Source organism: Polypterus senegalus, chromosome 10 (assembly GCF_016835505.1).
Source record: "Polypterus senegalus isolate Bchr_013 chromosome 10, ASM1683550v1, whole genome shotgun sequence".
NCBI lineage: Eukaryota > Metazoa > Chordata > Cladistia > Polypteriformes > Polypteridae > Polypterus > Polypterus senegalus.
Genome location: NC_053163.1, coordinates 168,330,488 through 168,350,953, shown reverse-complemented (window position 1 = coordinate 168,350,953; position 20,466 = coordinate 168,330,488). Strand labels below are relative to the sequence as shown.

Sequence of the window (20,466 nt, the reverse complement as noted above, 5' to 3'; positions counted from 1 at the left end):
GATGCATTTGTCTCAATAAAATAATCAATTTGCTTGGATATGAATTCTGTGCAGTTCTCATCAGCTAATGGCAGTGGGTTAAGATGCCAGCTATGAGATAAGTGTGTAGGACGCAGTAATTTAAGCCCCATGATTAGACGGGTATGGTTAGAGATAACAATTGCGTCGTATTTGCAAGATTTGATAGTGGGCAAAAAATTATCAGTGAGGAAAAGGTGAGAAGAAGGAGTTTGCTTTTGGGTTAGGATTTCAAAACCTCCATGGGTCTGATAAGTTATGATCCATTACAATCTGTGTAATTATCTTTAAAGTATTAGATTTTATCGCCGCTGCAATGGAGGATCTATCGAGGTCTGGATTTAAAACACGGTTAAAGACACTGCCGATTATAATTTTGTGAGTCTTCACATTAGGGATAGATGCAAGTACATTTTGGAAGAAAGCTCTGTCATTCACTTTAGGTGCATAGATATTTATCAAAATCACTTTAGTATTAGATAATTTGCCCATTACCATGACATCATCCTTCAGTATCAGATATTACATCTGACACTACAAATGGAATTATTGTGTGTATTAAGATTCCCACACCCCTAATTTTCTTTGTATAGCTGGAGTGAAAAACTTGGCCCATCCACTCTCTTTGCAAGTGAAACTGGTCCTTGCTTAATAAGTAAAAATACTCCCCTTGGCATTTAGACCTGTCAAGTGAGAAAGTACTTTCTTTCTCTTTAATTCATGATTGAGACCCTTGACATTTCAGCTTACAAAGTCCACTATTTGGTCATTGAGACATTGCTTTTGAACTTTTGTTGACAATTTGTAGTACATTATTACATAGATTTTATGTTATTTCCAGGTGTTATGGCTATGGAGCCTATTGTTATGTTGGCACTTATGGTTATTGGGGTAGAAGGGATTAAAAAAAAATGGCATCCCTCTCTTTCTCTCCCCACCTGCATTTTGTCTCTGCAAGTGAGGCAAACCACACTTTGCAAAGTCCCGGTCCTATGATATGCCAAGAGACAGAGCACGTCTAGAGCGAACTGAACCCCCCAGCAGCGGTGTAGAGAAGCTTAAAATTGAGATATCTTCCAAAGGTATAATCCAAATACAATAAACCAAGGATATGGGCTTAAACAGTCCCAGTATAATAAACCAAGAGTATGATGTTAAGAAAATGTAAATAGCTGATTACTTTGGTAGACAAAGTGTGCATATAAGTAATGGAAGAATTTCAATATAATAACTAACTTTAAATAGCTGGTTACTTTTTTTGTATGAATCTCCTCATATTTCTGGCATCCCAGATAGTAGGTGAACCAGATCCTTGGGTTACAGAAGTTAAAATCCTCACATCTCCTACATTACCTTGACATCCCTGGGTAAGGATCTTTTTTTTTTTTTTTTTTTAATTTTTTAATGAATTTTGTGAATTATGGGAGTCAAATCAATCAATCATTCTCACATCATAGCATTTCCTATGCCACTCCACATACAAAGAGCTTACAGCGTCAGATCCACAGAAAAGTGAAAATCAAGGTGGTGAGAATAAGGCTCCTTGTGCTTATCTAAAGATTTTAATGGCTGACCGCTTACCGAGACAGAGACCGTAGCCGTATTGCTTGCAGTCTGATGCCTTCTTGTGGCGACAGGATCAACCACACACCGAAGAGAAAGCAATATTTTAAAATTTCAACCTTGACAAAGTCAGCAGAAAAAGGCAAGTTTTAGAGAAAAGTATTTATTAATGGAAAAATCATATTAATGTGTTAATATTTAATTTGTGCACTTTTATAATTCTGACATCTCATAATATGCAATTAAGTATAAAATGATTTATTTACAGTAAATAAAGACCTAGTTTTGATAATAACAGCGCATGCCATTACAGAAACTGACAAAATCGCCTTCTCCATCGCCACTGTTCTCTTGCTGTGTCGTCCACCCAGGGCAGCTGACTAGTTGGACTACTGAAGGCGACATCAACACGTTGGTAAGCTTGATTTAAAACCTTTTTTTTTTCAAAATCAGTTTTGCTTAGGCAGCTGCAAAATAAAATCTTCAAGGAGGGTCTTCTAGCAATCAGTTGCTCTAAACCAGGGGTACAGATTTTGTCTGCTTTCAGGGCAGCACCTCTCCTCCCAAAACTGCTGTGTTTGCTGCGTATTAGTCCACTCTCTCTAGTCTTGATCATTAGGACGCTGGAAATGGCCAGAAAGTCAAGTGCAATGAGGATATGCCTCAGTCTTAGAGTAAAATGCACAGAAAAGTCTCATCATGTCCACAGGAGTAGAATTCCTTTAAAAAGCAATTCCTGCTTTCATTGACCATGTGATTACAATCTGAGACATTTCATATATCATAGGAACATGTTGAGGAGATAATCTAGTAAACAGGGTACCCCCCCTACATAGTGAATGCTATTAAATTCAGATAATGTTTATCAGATAGGAGGCTCCCAAGGGCAACACTGGAAACAAAGCCAAACCGCGTCACCTGGTTGATATGCTGATGAGCTTGCCACTGTTATTTCTGTAGTGGGCGCTTGTTATAGATTAAGAAGTCGGTGATGTCATGCCATGTGTTACTGTCGTGGTAGAGGTAGTTCATGGAGGACTGAAGAGAAGGCTGGAGCGTGTGAGGATGGTATTCAAAGAGCCACAGCACAATACCCCAGACGAGGGTTGCAAACACAGGGAAAGGATCGTGCTTTGTCTGCGGGATGTAACCTTTCTCTGCAGCCAGACGCACCAGACCAAATATGATCCTGGACAGCAGGTACATGTTTATCTGCAAAGACAGCAAATGCAAGAAAGGTTTATACAGTGGGTATGCCATGTGATAAGAAATACTCTGCAACAAGCATCATATATAATAAACTGCTGCACAACTTAGAATTGCAAATCAAACAATTCAGATCTGATTAAAGTGCACATTTTAGACTTACAGTGCATCCGGAAAGTATTCACAGCGCTTCATCACTTTTTCCACATTTTGTTATGTTACAGCCTTATTCCAAAATGGATTAAATTCATTTTTTCCTCAGAATTCTACACACAACACCCCATAATGACAACATGAAAAAAGTTTACTTGAGGTTTTTGCAAATTTATTAAAAATACTATAAAAAAACTGAGAAAGCACATGTCCATAAGTATTCACAGCCTTTGCTCAATACTTTGTCGATGCACCTTTGGCAGCAATTCCAGCCTCAAGTCTTTTTGAATATGATGCCACAAGCTTGGCACACCTATCCTTGGCCAGTTTCGCCCATTCCTCTTTGCAGCATCTCTCAAGCTCCATCAGGTTGGATGAGAAGCGTCGGTGCACAGCCATTTTAAGATCTCTCCAGAGATGTTCAATCAGATTCAAGTCTGGGCCAATGGAGGACATTCACAGAGTTGTCCTGAAGCCACTCCTTTGATATCTTGGCAGTGTGCTTAGGGTCGTTGTCCTACTGAAAGATGAACCGTCGCCCCAGTCTGAGGTCAACAGCGCTCTGGAGCAGGTTTTCATCCAGGATGTCTCTGTACATTGCTGCAGTCATCTTTCCCTTTATCCTGACTAGTCTCCCAGTTCCTGATGCTGCCACCACCATGCTTTTAGTGTAGGGATGGTATTGGCCTGGTGATGAGCGGTGCCTGGTTTACTCCAAACGTGACGCCTGGAATTTACACCAAAGAGTTCAATCTTTGTCTCATCAGACCAGAGAATTTTGTTTTTTATGGTCTGAGAGTCCTTCAGGTGCCTTTTGACAAACCCCAGGCGGGCTGCCATGTGCCTTTTACTAAGGAGTGGCTTCCGTCTGGCCACTCTACCATACAGGCCTGATTGATGGATTGCTGCAGAGATTTTTGTCCTTCTGGAAGGTTCTCCTCTCTCCACAGAGGACCTCTGGAGCTCTGACAGAGTGACCATCGGGTTCTTGGTCACCTCCCTGACTAAGGCCTTCTCCCCCGATAGCTCAGTTTAGATGGCCGGCCACTCTAAGAAGAGTCCTGGTGGTTTCGAACTTCTTCCACTTACGGATGATGGAGGCTACTGTGCTCATTGGGACCTTCAAAGCAGCAGAAAGTTTTCTGTAACCTTCCCCAGATTTGTGCCTCAAGACAATCCTGTCTCGGAGGTCTACAGACAATTCCTTTGACCTCATGCTTAGTTTGTGCTCTGACATGAACTGTCAACTGTGGGACCTTCTATAGACAGGTGTGTGCCTTTCCAAATCATGTCCAGTCAACTGAATTTACCACAGGTGGACTCCAATGAAGCTGCAGAAACATCTCAAGGATGATCAGGGGACACAGGATGCACCTGAGCTCAATTTGGAGCTTCATGGCAAAGGCTGTGAATACTTATGTACATGTGCTTTCTCAATTTTTTTATTTTTAATAAATTTGCAAAAATCTCAAGTAAACATTTTTCACGTTGTCATTATGGGGTGTTCTGTGTAGAATTCTGAGGAAAAAAATGAATGTAATCCAATTTGGAATAAGGCTGTAGCATAACAGAATGTGGAAAAAGTGATGCGCTGTGAATACTTTCTGGATGACTGTACATTGAAGGGGATTTGCACACATTGCGACCACACACGACCTTTTTCCATTTCAGGGCACCATAAACTCTGGGACACAGCACTGGCAGGTCTATTAAAGACATCATACTTGTGACTTTGTCATATATCCCTCGCATGCAATGACTGCATGAAGTCTGTGATTTCTCTGCTGATGCTCTGCCAAACCTGTAATGCTTATCACCTTAAGTTTTCTCTTCACGATATGGAAGGCCTGCTCAGTTGAAATTACATCTGGTGACTGGCTTGGCCATTCAAGAATTTTCCATGTGTTGCACCAGTGGCATGTTTGGATCTTTATCTTGTTGTGGGATGAAAGAGTTTGGAGGCCTTTACTGGAACTTGAGATCAGATGTTTCTACTTCTTCTTCTTTCGTCTGCTCCCATATCTTTCTGTCCTCTGCATCTTGCTCTGTCACTCCCATCACCTGCATGTCCTCTCTCACCACATCCATAAACCTTCTCTTAGACCTTCTTCTTCTCCTCTTGCCAGGCAGCTCTAACCTTAATATCCTTCTCCCAATACACTCTGCATCTCTCCTCTGCACATGTCCAAACCAACACCATCTTGCCTCTCTGACTTTGTCTCCCAACCGTCCAATTGGAGCTGTCCCTCTAATGTCCTCATTTCTAATCCTGTCAATCCTCATCACACTGAATGCAAAGTTTAGCATCTTTAACTCCACCTCCAGCTCTGTCTCCTGCTTTCTGGTTAGTGCCACCGTCTCCAACCCATATAACATAGCTGATCTCACTACCGTCCTGTAGACCTTCCCTTTCACTCTCGCTGGTACACGTCTGTCACAAATTACTCCTGACTCTTCTCCACCCATTCCACCCTGCCTGCCCTCTCTTCTTCACTTCTCTTCCACATTTGTTGATCCCAAGTATTTAAACTCCTTGCATCCTCACTATTCAACTAACCACCCTCATATTAACACACATGTATTCTATCTTGCTCCTACTGACCTTCATTCCTCTCTTCTCCATCTCCACTTCTCCAGGGTCTCTTCATCCTGCTCCCTACTATCGCTACAGATCACAATGTCATCAGCAAACAGGAGGGACTCCTGTCGGATCACGTCTGTCAACCTGTCCATCACCACTGCAAATAAAGGTCACAGAGCTGATCCCTGATGTAATCCCACCTCCGTCACTCCTACCACAGACCTTACCACTGTCACACTTCCCTGTACAACTCTTATGTACTTCTCTACCACTCCCAACTTCTTCATACAATACCACAGCTCCTACACACCTCAAAATTCACTGTGCCATCAGCAGTTCCACCATCAAAGAAGAGAAGTATGTCAGGACCTGTGGAAGCCAGACATGCCCAAGCCATGTTGAACGGATGAGGTGGTCTGCTTTGGATCTTGGAGAACTCCTTGTTGTCTCCACACTTTGCTCTTTCGATCACTCTGATGAGGTTAATCTTTGTCTCATCTGTCCACGAGACCTATACCCAGAATTCTGCAGGTTCTCTGAAGTCCTTTTTCACAAACTGTAATCTGGTCATCCTGTTTTTGTGGTCTGCATCTTGAAGTGTGGCCTCTGTGTTTGTGTTCATGAAGTCTTCTGCTGATAGTCGTCTCTGACACACACACATCGGACCTCTGAAGACTGTGTCTGATCTGTCGGACAGGCATTTGGGGCTTTTTTCATTACCATAGTGAGAATTCTTCTGTCCTCAGCAGTGGAGGTCTTCCTTGACCCACCGTTCTCTTTGTGATTATTGAGCTCTTCAGTGTATTCTTTCTTCTTCGTGATATTCCAGGCAGTTGAATTTGGTCATCCTAAGGATATCCTGATGTCTCTAATGGTTTAATTCTTTTTTTTCAGTCTCATAATGTCTTCTTTGACTTTCTTTGACACAGCTCTTGTCCTCATGTTGAACAATGGCCACTGCAGACTCTTAAAGGGTAGAAGTAGGCCAAGGTATCTTATAAAGCAATGAAACCCCGCTGAGGAATCACAAACACCTGTGACACCAACTGTCCCCAACATTATGGCGCCCTGAAATGGGGGAGTCCTTGTAGAAAAAGTGTTGTGTGACCGAAATGTGTGCAAATCCTCTTCAATGAAAGTCTGCAGTGTGCACTTCAATCGTGATGTCTGAATTGTTGGATTTGTAATTTTAAACTGTAAGGCAGGGGGTGGAATCAAGGAACAAATGTGTCTTTGTCCCAAACATTACAGAGAGCACTGTATATAATTATTTTGTGTTTTATATTTGTAATTCATTTAGACCACTTACCAAAGATCTGGTTTCACTGTCTATCTGTGTCAAAATAGCCAAATGAATCCACTCCAATGAAATGAATACATTTTATAAACACTCAACCATACAATTCAATAGTTTAAGTTACAACACTGCACTGCATGTTTTAGGTGTGTTTACAAGTAATCACAGTCTTCGGTGTAACAAAGTTTATTGTCCATCTGTGTTTCTGAATTGGCCATCTAATGCAGTGAATTCCATTATAGTGCCAGCCAGTTTACAACAAGGCCTGGGGTGGGGTCCTGAGGTTCAAAACAATACATTTACATGCTGGTATAAATACATTCTCATGCAAACTGACAATCCCAGTAGCACTGGGCTCAAGTCAGGAAGCAACCCCGCCTAGATGAGGAAATAAGCAGAAGATTAAAAAGAAAAACTTAATAATAGCAACAAACTAGTAGCAGTGTAATCAAAACACAGTAACATAACAAGCTACAAGTAACAATGCAATATCTAATTTGCATGATAATTCAGTTCAGCTGATAACCGAAATTCTGCAGTGGGCTGGCACCCTGCCAAGGAGTGGTTTGCTGCCTTGCGCCCTGTGTTGGCTGGGATTGGCTCCAGCAGACCCCCCCGTGACCCTGTAGTTAGGATATAGCTGGATGGATGGATGATAACCCAAATTTAGAGGAAATGGATCCGTAAAATAAATGGGAAGAACATGTAAGTGTGTGGTAAAATGAGGTCTGCGGCTGATTGCTTTTTTTTTTAAATAAACAATGGCCGCACTCGTGGCTTTAAGGAGGGGGCATGACGGGAGCGTTTGCGGGCGTTTCTGCACTTAAATGCACAGGTGAGGAATTGTCCGTGTCCGTAATTGATGACGGGAGCTGCTAATCGGCACACCTGTGCCACATCCCCATATAAAAAGGAGAAGTGTGAGGGGGAGGAAGATAGATGAGGAAAAATTCAGAGGTTCAAGTGTGGCGGGAGAGCAGTCTCGAACAGGACAATCCAGCCACCTAGAGAGGAAAGGCAGCACGAACAGGGGTCCCGTGAAGAACCGTAGGTCGTGGCACTCTACATGCTGGTCCGCCCGACTGATCAAAGGTGTGGGGGTGGGGCGAGCAGGGATCTGAGGTACGACTGCGGGTGTGTGAAGGATGACAGGAGGACAGCCAAGCTCGGACGGTCTGGCAGACACCGACGGAGGCAGCCAAGATGGGGGTCGGGGGATGAAGATTGTGGCTGCTGAGTCATGGGTAAGCCTGGGGGGACAAAGAAGGAGGTGGGCTGGGATCCTCAGTCACTGAAAAGAACATGAGGGAGCCAGTGACTATGTTTTTAACCTCTGCATTTAAAGGATTTATTTACTGTGATTTTATCCCCCACTTTTCAACTGCTTTTATGGATTATTTATCTATTGAAACGTTTTTAGGAGCACTGCACTATTTATTTGGACACCGTTTTGATTTTTGCTGAATAAAAGCACTTAACACTTTTGCACCTTCCCTTTGCTTCATTTGGTTGTCCTCATTGCATAGCTCGTCTCGGTCATGACTATCGATGGTGTCGGGTTCAAGAGGCTCCTAAATGGGAAGAGGGTACACACCGCACCGTCACAAAGTGAAAACGAGATACACAATGAGAGACAGGGAGAGAGGTTAGCTGATACAGCGCACTGCCAAACCCACCGGATGACAAACCAACTCAGGATCCCAGATTAGGACCCGAATGACACCATGCAATGGGTGACACCTCAGCACCACACCAGTTCAGATGGAATGGAAACAGTGTGAGGTTTTTATTACAGCGGATGGAGTGCCAATTCTGCCACTAGCCCCCTGGTTTTTCCCTGCAGGTTGGAGGACAGCAGTTTCTTGATTATTAATACCTCTCATGTTTTCGTCCTATTTAAGGTTTTGTTGACAGCATAGTGCCCAGAAACTTAAGTGACGTTGCTGTTCAAACGGCCTAGCCATTTAGAGTCCTGACATCTATGATCATCTCCCAAGTTTTTTTTTTATGTTAAGGTCCAAATTATCGAACTCCCACTTGTTTTCGTTTGATGCCGAAACTCTCATGTGGCATCTAATGCTTTCTGAAAGTCCAGATCAATAACATCATCTGCTCCACTCTGATCGTATCCTTTTGTTGCCTCCTCATAGAAGTCCAGCATGTTGGTAAAACATGACCTCCTCCTTCTGAACCCATGCCGACTTTTCAGTAAAAGCACCAGTTCCTTTTTTAATAACCACCTCTTACCAGCTACTCTTTAGCCCTGACTGGACTTGACTAACACCTTAGCCATTAGTTTAATACAGTGCCCCCAATACTGTAATGTCTGGGACAAAGGCACATTTTTCCCTTGATTTACGCCACCTCTGCTCCACAGTTTAAAAATCTCAAGTCAAAAACTTCAGATGTGATTAAAGTGCACATTGCAGACTTGTAGAAATGACAACGCTTTTTCTACATGGACCCCCCCATTTCAGGGCACCATAATGGTGTGACCAAAATGTCTGCAGTGTACACTTTAATCACAACTGAATGGCTTCATTTGTAATTTTAAACTTTAGAGCAGAGGAGGAAATCGAGGAGAAATGTGTCTTTGTACCAAACTGCCTGGAGGGCACTGTAAAGGAGTCTGACGGCCTGAATGTTGTCCTCCAGCTTGTAAGAAGTTACCGAGAATTTTAATGACGTAACTTGATCCTGTTTGTATTCTGCCTCAATGGAAATTTCTACTAGTGCATTTTATGTTCATTTATGTTAGCAGCAGTGAAGATTAATGATATACAGTGCATTGCTGTGCTCTGTGTATTTAATAAGCTTTGCACTACTATAAATAGCTTGCTTATGAAATATCATACTTTCACATTTTTGTTTAAATGTGTGCTTATTACGACTACTACGTTACAGTGCTCACTTTTTTAAAATCATGGTCTTCTTTTGTTTTCATTCTAAAGCCGGGTTTTTACTTCACGTGACGCATGCACCTATGGATGTTACTGCTATGCAAACGTTATACTGTTTACTAGTGGACGCCTGCCGTAGCATACGATGGTGTAAGAGTAGGAACAGAAAACGGTGAGAAAGGAATTCAGAAATCAAGAACAAAGAAATACTTCTTGAAAGACGTAGTTGTGAATAGGTGTTTTACTAGAGACGACAGATAATGAGTCGAAAGATCTAATCTCGGAAAGAGCTTGAATTTCAGCATCACCACCATAAACCCCAGATGTTGCCATGTACTGTATTGATAGTACTCGTGACTTGTTGTGATAACTCGACTTACCTTGGAAAGAACAACAGGAAGAATGTCTTCAAATCTGTCCCACTATGATGCAACAAAATCTTCTGTCCTATGTCGTAGTGAGACTGCACTGCCTTCGTCAACCATTTGTGTCAAGAAATAACCCACTGATAGGAACAGGCAGTTGTCGGATCCCAGAATACAGATGACATTGTACAAAAACACGTTGACAGAGAAGATACTGTCGTTCATTTTATAACAAAATCTTAGGAAACAACCGTCACAGTATAACGAAAATAGCAAGGAGCGAAACCAATTGCAATGGTCGAGAAAGTACCTTCCTGTAGCAGGCTACGGAAAAGACTCCCAGGTGCAGACATGGCCGAAGTGAAAGGTCACGCGGTCAGGCTAGATATCGGGGTAGTGACGTGACACCAATGGGGTCATGAGAGAGAAGAGGGGAACGCAGTAGTCTGAAGGAGGAATAGGACTCAAGAAAAGCGGCATGGGGGTGTATGGGAGGTTTTTGGAAGAGGACGAATAGGAATCGAGAAATGCCGTGTGGGCGGGACCGGGTTTGAAGAGGAAGCAGGACGAACCAGAAGAGAAATATATATAAGAGATACTTGAGTGCGTACTTTGCGTAAATCTGGAAGATTCCACCAGGTGGCAGTGTGAGATATCATCACGGTGAGAACAGGTTCGGCTTCTCTGTCTTGTGAATTGCCTGAAACACCCATTAAATTCTGATGAAACCTTACCGCAATATCTCTGTAAAGGATGGATGTTTGATGATTACATCCATCCATCCAGGGATGTGCCCATTCTAGCTAGTATTGGGCATGAGGCAGAAACAATCCCTGGATAGGGCATCAGCTCACCATGCAAGGTGAACAGAAGCACTCACATACACTGGCGTCATTTTAGCATCATCAAATCCCCAAACCTGCGTATGTTTGGAAGGAAACCGGAGCATTCTGTGGAAACCCACCAGGGAAACATGCAAAGTCCAGGCAGGGAACACCAGGGACGTGACTCCCTGTGAGACAACAGCGCTACCGCTCCGCCACCGTGCCGCCCCCACATGTGTAAATATTAACGGTATTCATTATTTAAATTAAGTTAACGAATAATCTGTAAAATATAATGTACATAGTTTAATGCATTTCATCACAAAAGTAATATCAAGTAAAAATCTAAGGATTCTAAATGTGCAGAGAGCTGGAATATCATTAATGTAATGCACACTTCGCTCGCCAACCCCTCCCTCCCCAGCACTACAGGCCGTTGTGAAGAGGGGGGCTGAACGCACCCCAAGGAGATGCAGCCGCCCCTCCAAAACCCCTCTTAAACGGTGACACAATGGGAAACAAATACAATCTTGTTTAAACCTCCTGTTTGCTCAAACAGCTGGTGGATTGCTGCCTCTGCCGTGCCGCGTGATCTGCACTTCATGCGGTGCTGCAATCATTTAAAAGCCTGTACAGCACCTTCTTGTCCCCCAGACATCCTCAAACACTATGCGATCTCGTTTAGCTGTTCCGTTATTTCACTGAGTAACATTTTCTGTTTGTTTGTGCTAATGCGATCTTTACTCTCATTTTTTTTTTTTGAGACTTTCGAGTTTTCCTACTTCCATTGTCTCTAACCTGCTCTGCATGTGTATCATGGGACTTGCTTCGAAAGGTTGTAAGTATGACGTGACTTGTCCATCTCGTGCAACGTGAAAGTGTCTCTGTCTCTCTTCTAAAGATCACGTTGTGTTGCAAGATTTTTTTTTTTATAGTACAGAGATGTGTTCTGTGTGGCGATTGCTGCTGCTGCTGTCAGCTCAGTAGGAAGCCCCAGAAGCAGGTAGTGATTAACAACCGGGTTTTAAGATGACGTTTACGATGGTCCACTTCAATGTTAACATAAACTACGAGATTAAAGTGGACATTTCGAGATTTAAGCCGAAATGTCCACTTTAATCACAAAATAGACCTTTTCACTGTGTCCCTAACTTTATTTTTGTACGCCGCCATACATTCTGATGCTGTTGTAAAGGTGCAAAAAAAATTAAAAAGACAGCACAGAAGATGGTATGTGAGACTTTTAAAATGTATTGTGTCATTATATTAGGGAATATGCGATGCTTGAATATAAAAGCACCACGAATGCATTTTGTACGTCGGCTTTTTGCTTCATCACATCGAACTGTTCATCAAACATCAAAGCGCGCACATCAATCCTGTACGATCCGCAAGGCGGCTTTCTGTCACATGTGGAGAGTAAACGGAGACTGACGCCGCGACTTCATCACACTGCACCCCCCCGACTTTTTGCTGGTACTGCAACTCAAGCACACGTCGCTTTAATATCTGAAGACCTGCGCAGAGGTCAAAAGAACGCGTGGCAGCCATGATGAGTGCGCATTCTGAGTGTGAACTATAAACCGGCCCTTAAATCTGTGAGAAAGCATTTCTTAGGCTTTGCCAGGAAAAACATCAAGGTGGTTCCTTGTTTTCCTGAATTTTCTAGAAATGGGCTGGTTAAGCTACTACTTTGACACTGAATAGTTTATTATACCAGAACAAGATGATCTTAAAAAGTTTTGAAAAGTGCTGCCGCACCATGGAATTTTGGGAGCCTCACCACCACTGGAACCTCAACTCTGTAGTGCAGACACACTAAAAGAAAAGCTATTGGGTATCCACTCACCTGACTGTTAATATGATTGTTGTCTCCAAAGACAATCCAACCACCGACACAACCTGCCAGGAAGGAATGGGACTGGAGTGTTCGCTTCTGAAGCCACCGCTGCAGGGCAACAAGCCCCTTGTAGATAAAAACAAAGCAGGCCAGGTTACGGGAGTGTGTGTAGGTCGCCTGGATGATGGCTCGCACTTTGTCTTGTAAGCTAAGAGTAATAAAGAACACAAGAGTTACAGATCTTGACTATACTGTACGTTTGTCAGGCAACTACCTTCTTTTCCAGTCAAAATATTCCCAAATGTCCTCAACATCATGAGAGGGGATTTTAATACCAAAAATGGGAAATACCTAAAGATGTACTAACATATTGGTCAGGACTATCAAAAGAAGAATGGAAGATAGAGAGTAGATAGACAGACAGACAGAGACACACACACACACACACACTTTACTAATCCCAAGGGGAAATTCACATACTCCAGCAGCATACTGATAGAAAACAATATTGAATTAAACAGTGATACAAATGCAGGTATAACAGACAATAAGTTTGTAAAATATTAACGTTTAAAGAGCCGCATAGTGTGGGGTCTCCTCAGTCTGTCAGTGCAGCAGGATGGTGACAGCAGCTATCGCTGAAGCTGCTCCTCTGTCTGGAGATGATCCTGTTCAGTGGATTCTCCATGATTGACAGGAGCCTGCTCAGCGCAAAAGCAAAACCAAGGAGTTGGTGGTGGAGTTTAGGAGGCCCAGGCCCCTCATGGACCCCATGATCATCAGAGGTGACTATGCAGAGCGTGCAGACCTATAAATACCTAGGAGTGCAGCTGGATGATAAATTGGACTGGACTGCCAATACTGATGATCTGTGCAAGAGAGGACAGAGCCGACTATACTTTATTAGAATGGCTGGCATCTTTCAACATCTGCAGTTTAGTTTTAGTTTTCCTTCATCGTGTATTTTTAGTTTTTATTTCACAAAGACATTTCTATTTTATTTTCAGTTTTAGTAATTATGGTATGGTTAAAGAGCTACTACAGAGTTCAGTTTTATGTCATAATCAGACAGAACTGTAGACTTAATGGGTTTGGATACGAGTTTAATGTTAGTGGTTGCTTACTACACTACATGATTTACTCTCTGGTTTTGTTTTTGTCTGATAAAACCAAGTGTAATCCAAACCAGATACTGAATATGAACAATTTTACACCATTTTATCATTTTTAAAATATTTTCTGTCATTTGTGCTGAACAAATCTGCGGTGACTGCTGGCACTTTTTATCTTTTCCGCCAATTGCCCAGAATGGGCCAATTTGTAATGAAATTTAAGGCTTGAGGGTTTATTTTTCTCAAAATGTCTACATCACACTACTTATCGTTTTCTATTTCACACACTTTACATGCCCGTGTTCAGCTCGCTCTGTCACCGCAAATGCTGTGTGAACACCCACCCTCCTTCACCAGCCACAGTTCACTGGATGAATACATGCGGGTGGCTCGTGGTGGATGACTTTCTGTTTTAGAGTTAAGTTACAAGGGCTAAAGACTAACGGTAAGGATATTCATTCAAAAATGAAAACTACTAATATTTTTAGTAAATTATTATTTTATTTCAGTTAGTCTTTCCAGCTACTTTAATAGTTTCATTTAGTTTTAGTTTTTCAATTTGGTTTCATCTACGGTGGGCTGGTGTACTGCCTGGGGTTTGTTTCCTGCCTTGCGCCCTGTGTTGACTGGGATTGGCTCCGGCAGACCCTCCGTGACCCTGTAGTTAGGATATAGCAGGTTGGATAATGGATGGATGAATTTGGTTTTATTAATTATTTTATTTCAGTTTATGAAAAACTTTTTTAACAATAATTTCAGTTTTGATTTTAGTTTTTCTTAACTATAATAACTTTGCACTCCACAATAACAAAAATTATGCTCAGCAGCAACAGATACCCAAACTGCTGATGCACCCTTGATCTACCGTTTGACGCCGACAGGCCATTTGATTTACGCTCACTTCTGACGTGATTAACGCGTGGTCTGGAATCGACATGCAGTACACTGGGGGCGGCTGCTAAGCAAAATGCATTACATCTGCTTTGCTTTTAGTTATGACACGTGATCGGTGGACATGAATTAAAACTGCAGATTGCTTTTGTACTGACTTTTAATCAGACAGGAAAATCGTGTGCCGTTGTGAAAAGCAATCGATCATTTGGTTGAGATGTTTTAAACTATGACTCCATAAAACCGTGCCAATAATGAATGCACTGTACATTAATATTAATGGTAAATTTTCTGTAACTTTTTCTTCGTTTGAACTTGAATATAATTTAGCTTTAACATAGATAATGGAATACTCATTTCCACCCATAATAACTTTAAAAGTTAATGGAATATTCTTAATGTCTATGGTCTAGCCCTTAGGCTGAAGTTAGATAGCTAGAAAGAAACACGAAATCTTAGACTGAAAGACATTAAGGGCATCGAGTTTTCTGACAGATAGATAGATAGATAGACAGACAGATTCTTTACATATGTTATGTGCGTAGGTCACATGTACTGAACATCCTAGTGTATGTGATAACAGACAGAAACCTTCAGGAAATGTACACGAGATACTTAACCCTCAAGCAGAACACCAAAGATAGACGTTTAGACAGATTGAACTTTATTTGTCCCCAGGGGGAAATTTGTTTCCCTTTTTTACATTTATTGTCGACATTTTTCCTTATTTTATGTGAACTGTTTGCTTTCGATTTCACTAATATCTCCGAAATGAAGACACTTGGACTGTGGAGTTTTTTCTTTTTTGGTACAATAAATCATAGTATAGCCTGAAAGGAATACTTTTCTTTTAACTGCTGTGAGGTGCATGTAAATAAAGGAGAGCAGAGCCAAAGAAAAGTTAGGGTGCCCGTTACTAATTAACCTCATTAGCTGCGAGATGTTCGTCCAGGTAGTTTTATTTTATTTTTATTTTTTAGCATTACACAACTTTTCTGTTCTTTTGTTGCCTCTTTTTTAAAACAAGTTGCTGGCAATCAAATTCAAAATGATCATTTTTTTCCATAAAACAATAAAATTTCTCACTTTAAACATTGGTTATGTTCTCTTTGTTCCATTTTCAATTTAATATGGGTTTAAACGAGTGCTGGTGGGATTGTTCGGCGGTAACTAGACTGTTGATTTTAGCTATGACTGGTTATATTGCCGTTATTGTGGAGAAAATCATTCTACAGAGTAATGGAGATTGTGGAAGAGAGGTGAAGAAGAGAGTGCAGGCAGGGTGGAGTGGCTGGAGAAGAGTGTCAGGAGTGATTTGTGACAGACGGGTACCAGCAAGAGTGACAGTGAAGGTCTACAGGACGGTAGTGAGACCAGCTATGTCATATGGGCTGGAGACGGTGGCATAGGAGACAGAGCTGGAAGTGGCAGAGTTAAAGATGCTAAGAATTGCGTTGGGTGTGACGAGGATGGACAGGATTAGAATTGAGGACATTAGAGGGTCAGCTCAGGATGGACGGGTGGGAGACAAAGTCAAAGAGGCAAGATAGTGTTGGTTTGGACATGTGAGAAGGAGAGATGGTGGGTATATTGGGAGAACGGTGCTAAAGATAGAGCTGCCAGGGAAGAGGAGAAGAGGAAGGCCTAAGAGAAGGTTTATGGATGTGGTGAGAGAGGACATGCAAGTGAAGGGTGTGACAGAACAAGTTGATGAGGACAGGAAGATATGGAAAAAGATGATCCGCCGTGGCAACCCCTAATGGGAGCAGCCAAAAGAAGAAGAAGAAGTGGAGCAGAGCATTCAGCTGTTCTGTTCCCAAGCTCTGGAACTTACTACCCCCTGAGCTTAGAAATATGAAATTATTATTAACTTTCAAATGTAAACTTAAAATCCATCTATTTTAAAATGGCCTTTTCTTTATGATTACAGTGGCTTTGTTTGGTTTTTCTGATGTTTTAAGTTGTGTTTATAATGTGCGTTTTTATTCTTTTTTTTTTCCGGTGTTCTTGAGTGCTTAGAAAGGCATTATTATTAAATAATTTCCAAATCATTGCATTCTGTTTTTATATACATTTTGCACAGCGTCCCAAAGTGTAAAAGTGGTGTGATGTTTGTTATATGACATCACTCTTATCTATAGATCCTATTTAAATGAAGATCAAAGCTTGACATGTGTTAAAATAAAAAAAAAAAAAATATATATATATATATATAATATATTTCAGGGGGTGTACTTGCCTTTTCACGTAACTGTAATATCTAATAATGAGAAGCACCTTGAGTGGTTCAAAAACTATGGACATATACGTGTCACAGATGCGTCCTCAGGATGTCAGTGCCTGTTATTTTCATATTAGGGCGTATTACTTCGCTGCATTGGGGTGAAGTGAAATTTGAAAAATCAGATGCAATGCTGATGACATGCAAAGACGCCCCTGGAAGTGGAGTTAACCACCGATGGCAAACGCCATGCCTGTTACGACAGCATATGTACAGAAATAGATCAGACTGACACTTGATTCTACTTTTATATGGTGTCACGCATGCCCGACAGAGGGTCACCCTCCAAGTTCTTCCCAGGTATCTGCTACCACCCGAAGCCAAGAGGGGGTGCTGCCAATAACTGTCTTGTCTTCTTCTTTCTCCACAATGCAGAGAAACTGCCCAGTGAGGGAAACCGACACAACTTCTTCCAGACCTTGGGCCATAAAAGCAAGACCGCCTGGAAGGAGGCATCACTTCTGCTTCAGGAGACCTAAGGAGAAGACCGACTCAGCTGTGGAATGGCCAATAGGGGGAGGCAGCTTGATGGCCGAGGTCTCCAGGACTCTGAACAAATCCAAATCCTATGATGTGATATCATCTACTGTTCAATTCTGCTCTGTACCTGCTATATTTTTATGTTACTATTACTAGGGGGCTTTGCCCCCTGCTCGCTTTGCTCGCCAACCCCACCGGCCTGTGCTATGCGCTAGCCACTTCGTGTTTCTGCTGCTGGCGTTGTGAAGAGGGGGGCTGAACACAACCCAAAGAGACGTGGTCACTCCTCCGAGACCACCTCTTAAACGGTGATACAATGGGAAACAAATACCGTTTTTTTTTTTTTTTTACCCCCTCTTTGCTCGATCAGCTGCTGCTGCAATGACACGTGATCTGAATCTCACGTGACGCTTCGAACATTTAAAAGCCTGTACAGCAGATGTCCTATTTTTTGTCTTTTATTTCCGGGCCTGGTTAAATGCCGAGATGGGGTTCTTGATATTTTTTTGTTTATAATTTAAAAATGGAAGAAGAATTTGAAAATCTAATAACAGCACATTAAAGTTCAATAAATTCTGAAAAGAATGATACCAAACATATATGTGTAGGTTTTAACATAAGCCTGATTTAAAGCGTGACAAAAAAGTCACATAAAATTGTTGCATTTAGGATTTTATATATAGAGAGTAGATGTATGAAAACCCTACACACCCTATAAACCTTATAATCAACATGAAACATGTCAAACCCCGCCATGTCCCCCTGGCCAAAAGTGTGTAGCTGAAAGTATTAAACATTAGATAAGCACACATTAAACTCTCTGGGGGAAAAAAATCATACACAAATGTAATGCAGCAGTGTAAGGTTCACAACTGAAGTAAACAAATATTACCTTCCATTTTTAAAAAGAAAGGTCATGACAAAAGCATGAGGAGCTCGTATTTTCACCCCATACCTGAAACAAGAAAAGAAAGTCACGTTAAATATGGACAGCATTCATTAAAAGGATGCATGAATTTCTAACCATCTTCATGGAGACATGACGGCTGTCTTAACTGCTGAGCCACAAGTAAGGAATCGGCCCCTGGATGGCAACTCATTTACTGTACAGACTGCAGGAGAGAATTGAAATGGCGCCCAATTACAACTGCCGAGTTTCCACACCGTGCTTTGTGATGGCAGGTAAGGTCACCAGTTCCAGTTTGTTGACTTTACACCGGTGTAAGTTATGTGTTATTTAAAAATATATATATATATTTCAAAATAACCAGTAAAGTTCACAAAAAATGTACAGGTTGACACAAAATTCTCAAATAGTATTCTATAGATTCGTGCCGATTTTAGGTGTATTATGCACCCATTTCGGACTTTAGCTAGTTCTGATTTTTTGGGGGGAAAAAAGAAACGCTTGTAAACAAATTGTGGGAAAATCTGAATTTTTTTCCATAGTTGGTTTTAACGACGTTGCTATTTTCGAGTCTTGTTCAAAAAGCAGATTCGTAGGGTGTAGGCCGATTTATCTCATGGTCCCTAATGTTAAAAATTAGATCGGGTGCCTGACCTTAAATTTAAAAGGCGCCTAATCTTAGCGTCCGCTTTTTCAACAAGACCCTATTTTCGTTTCGGAGTCATGAAGCGTCAAAGTCCGAATGTCGAACGTCAAGTTAATATTTATCTCGGTAATGCGAACTGTGCAAGATTAAGACCCTCCTCGTTTTTATCTGTACATTTTATGGTGCCATAGATAACCAGAACAGGGAATTGGAGTGACCGACCGGCAATGAGCCTTCGATGTCATCGACAGTTAATTCCACTTCTTCAAAACGTCAGTTGATCCACAAAGCTCTTTACAGCCGCGTAATTAAAGAGGTTGACTACAGAAGACAATCACCCCTACTTTCTCTCTTTAAATACAGTATACCATACCATATTATATATATATATTATTATTATTATTTTAAACATTCCATACAATCAAGTCAAACTTAACAAAACTAAATTCGAATCAACCTCCACCCATCAGAAAGTGAGGAAGGCAATCAGCCAAAACTTTTTTGAGAGTAGTAAAGAGAGAAAGGAGTCTTTTTCCCCAATTAAAAGCGTATTCTAAAATGTTACTGATCAGATCCTGTCAGGTTTTTAAAACGTTTTGCATAGAACCTCTAAGTGAGAGTTTGATTTTTTTTTTTTTACCCCCCAATTTCAAATCGTATATAACATGAGTTACCCACTGACTTAAAAGAGGCGAGTTAATATCGTTACTCTTTTGTTAGAAATAAATCATGTAAACCCCGAAATGCACCGCCCGGCTGCGGACACGAAGTTTGACACCCACACGGCCCCATTCCTGAAACCTTTGATGACAGCCAGCAGCGTCTTGTATTTCTCTTCCCGTAAAAGATGATTTACTGTGTAGAGTAACGTCTCTGCCAGACTAGAAGCTGCCATTCTGCAACCAGCACCGCAAAAAAATGACAGGCACCCTACGGAAACAGCAATCCGGAAGCGCACGGCTCCAATGGCACCTCGGTTGGAAACACTGCAATAGCGAAGCGGTTCTTAGCGCGGTTGACGCCTTTAAGCAGGTTTATACACTTATTTTATTGGATTTGGAGTCTCTAGAACAAAATCATAATATACTGATCTATAATTTGCTAATTACATATGGGATGTTTCATACTGAGTCATGAGACATGGTGGTGCAGTAGTTAGCGCTGCTGCTTCACAGACCCAGGACCAACAAGAACGGTGGGGGGTGACGGGCTCGAAAGAAGTAGTGATGGGCGATTAACGAACGATTCCTTCTTTTAAAAGGACTCTTTTCCGTGATTCACGCACATCGATTCGTGAGCACGAACGAATCGGTTCAGTAGAGCTCAGCTCAGCGGGAGTATTAAAACGCATGCGCAAAAAACGCCTACTTGTAAGCTTTGATTGGTTTGATTCGTGAACGAC

The 20,466-nt window shown here is 41.7% G+C and overlaps 1 protein-coding gene and 1 long non-coding RNA gene across 2 annotated transcripts in view; one reads left to right on the top strand and one right to left on the bottom strand.

Annotated features, from left to right (window-relative positions):
• LOC120538013 overlaps positions 1-17,584 on the top strand; it is a 35,852-nt gene extending 18,268 nt beyond the window's left edge. The window contains exon 7 of the long non-coding RNA XR_005635426.1: positions 17,407-17,584. This is a non-coding gene — a long non-coding RNA (uncharacterized LOC120538013). The remainder of the gene's footprint in view (positions 1-17,406) is intronic.
• pxmp4 (peroxisomal membrane protein 4) lies at positions 1,729-20,018 on the bottom strand. Its single transcript, XM_039767369.1, has 4 exons — positions 19,847-20,018; positions 18,404-18,466; positions 12,757-12,955; positions 1,729-2,793 (listed from the first exon to the last, which is right to left on the bottom strand). Exons 1-4 carry the CDS (start codon positions 19,957-19,959, stop codon positions 2,530-2,532), a joined length of 639 nt encoding a protein of 212 aa, XP_039623303.1. The 5' UTR covers positions 19,960-20,018; the 3' UTR covers positions 1,729-2,529.
• Between the last annotated feature and the right edge of the window lie 448 nt (positions 20,019-20,466).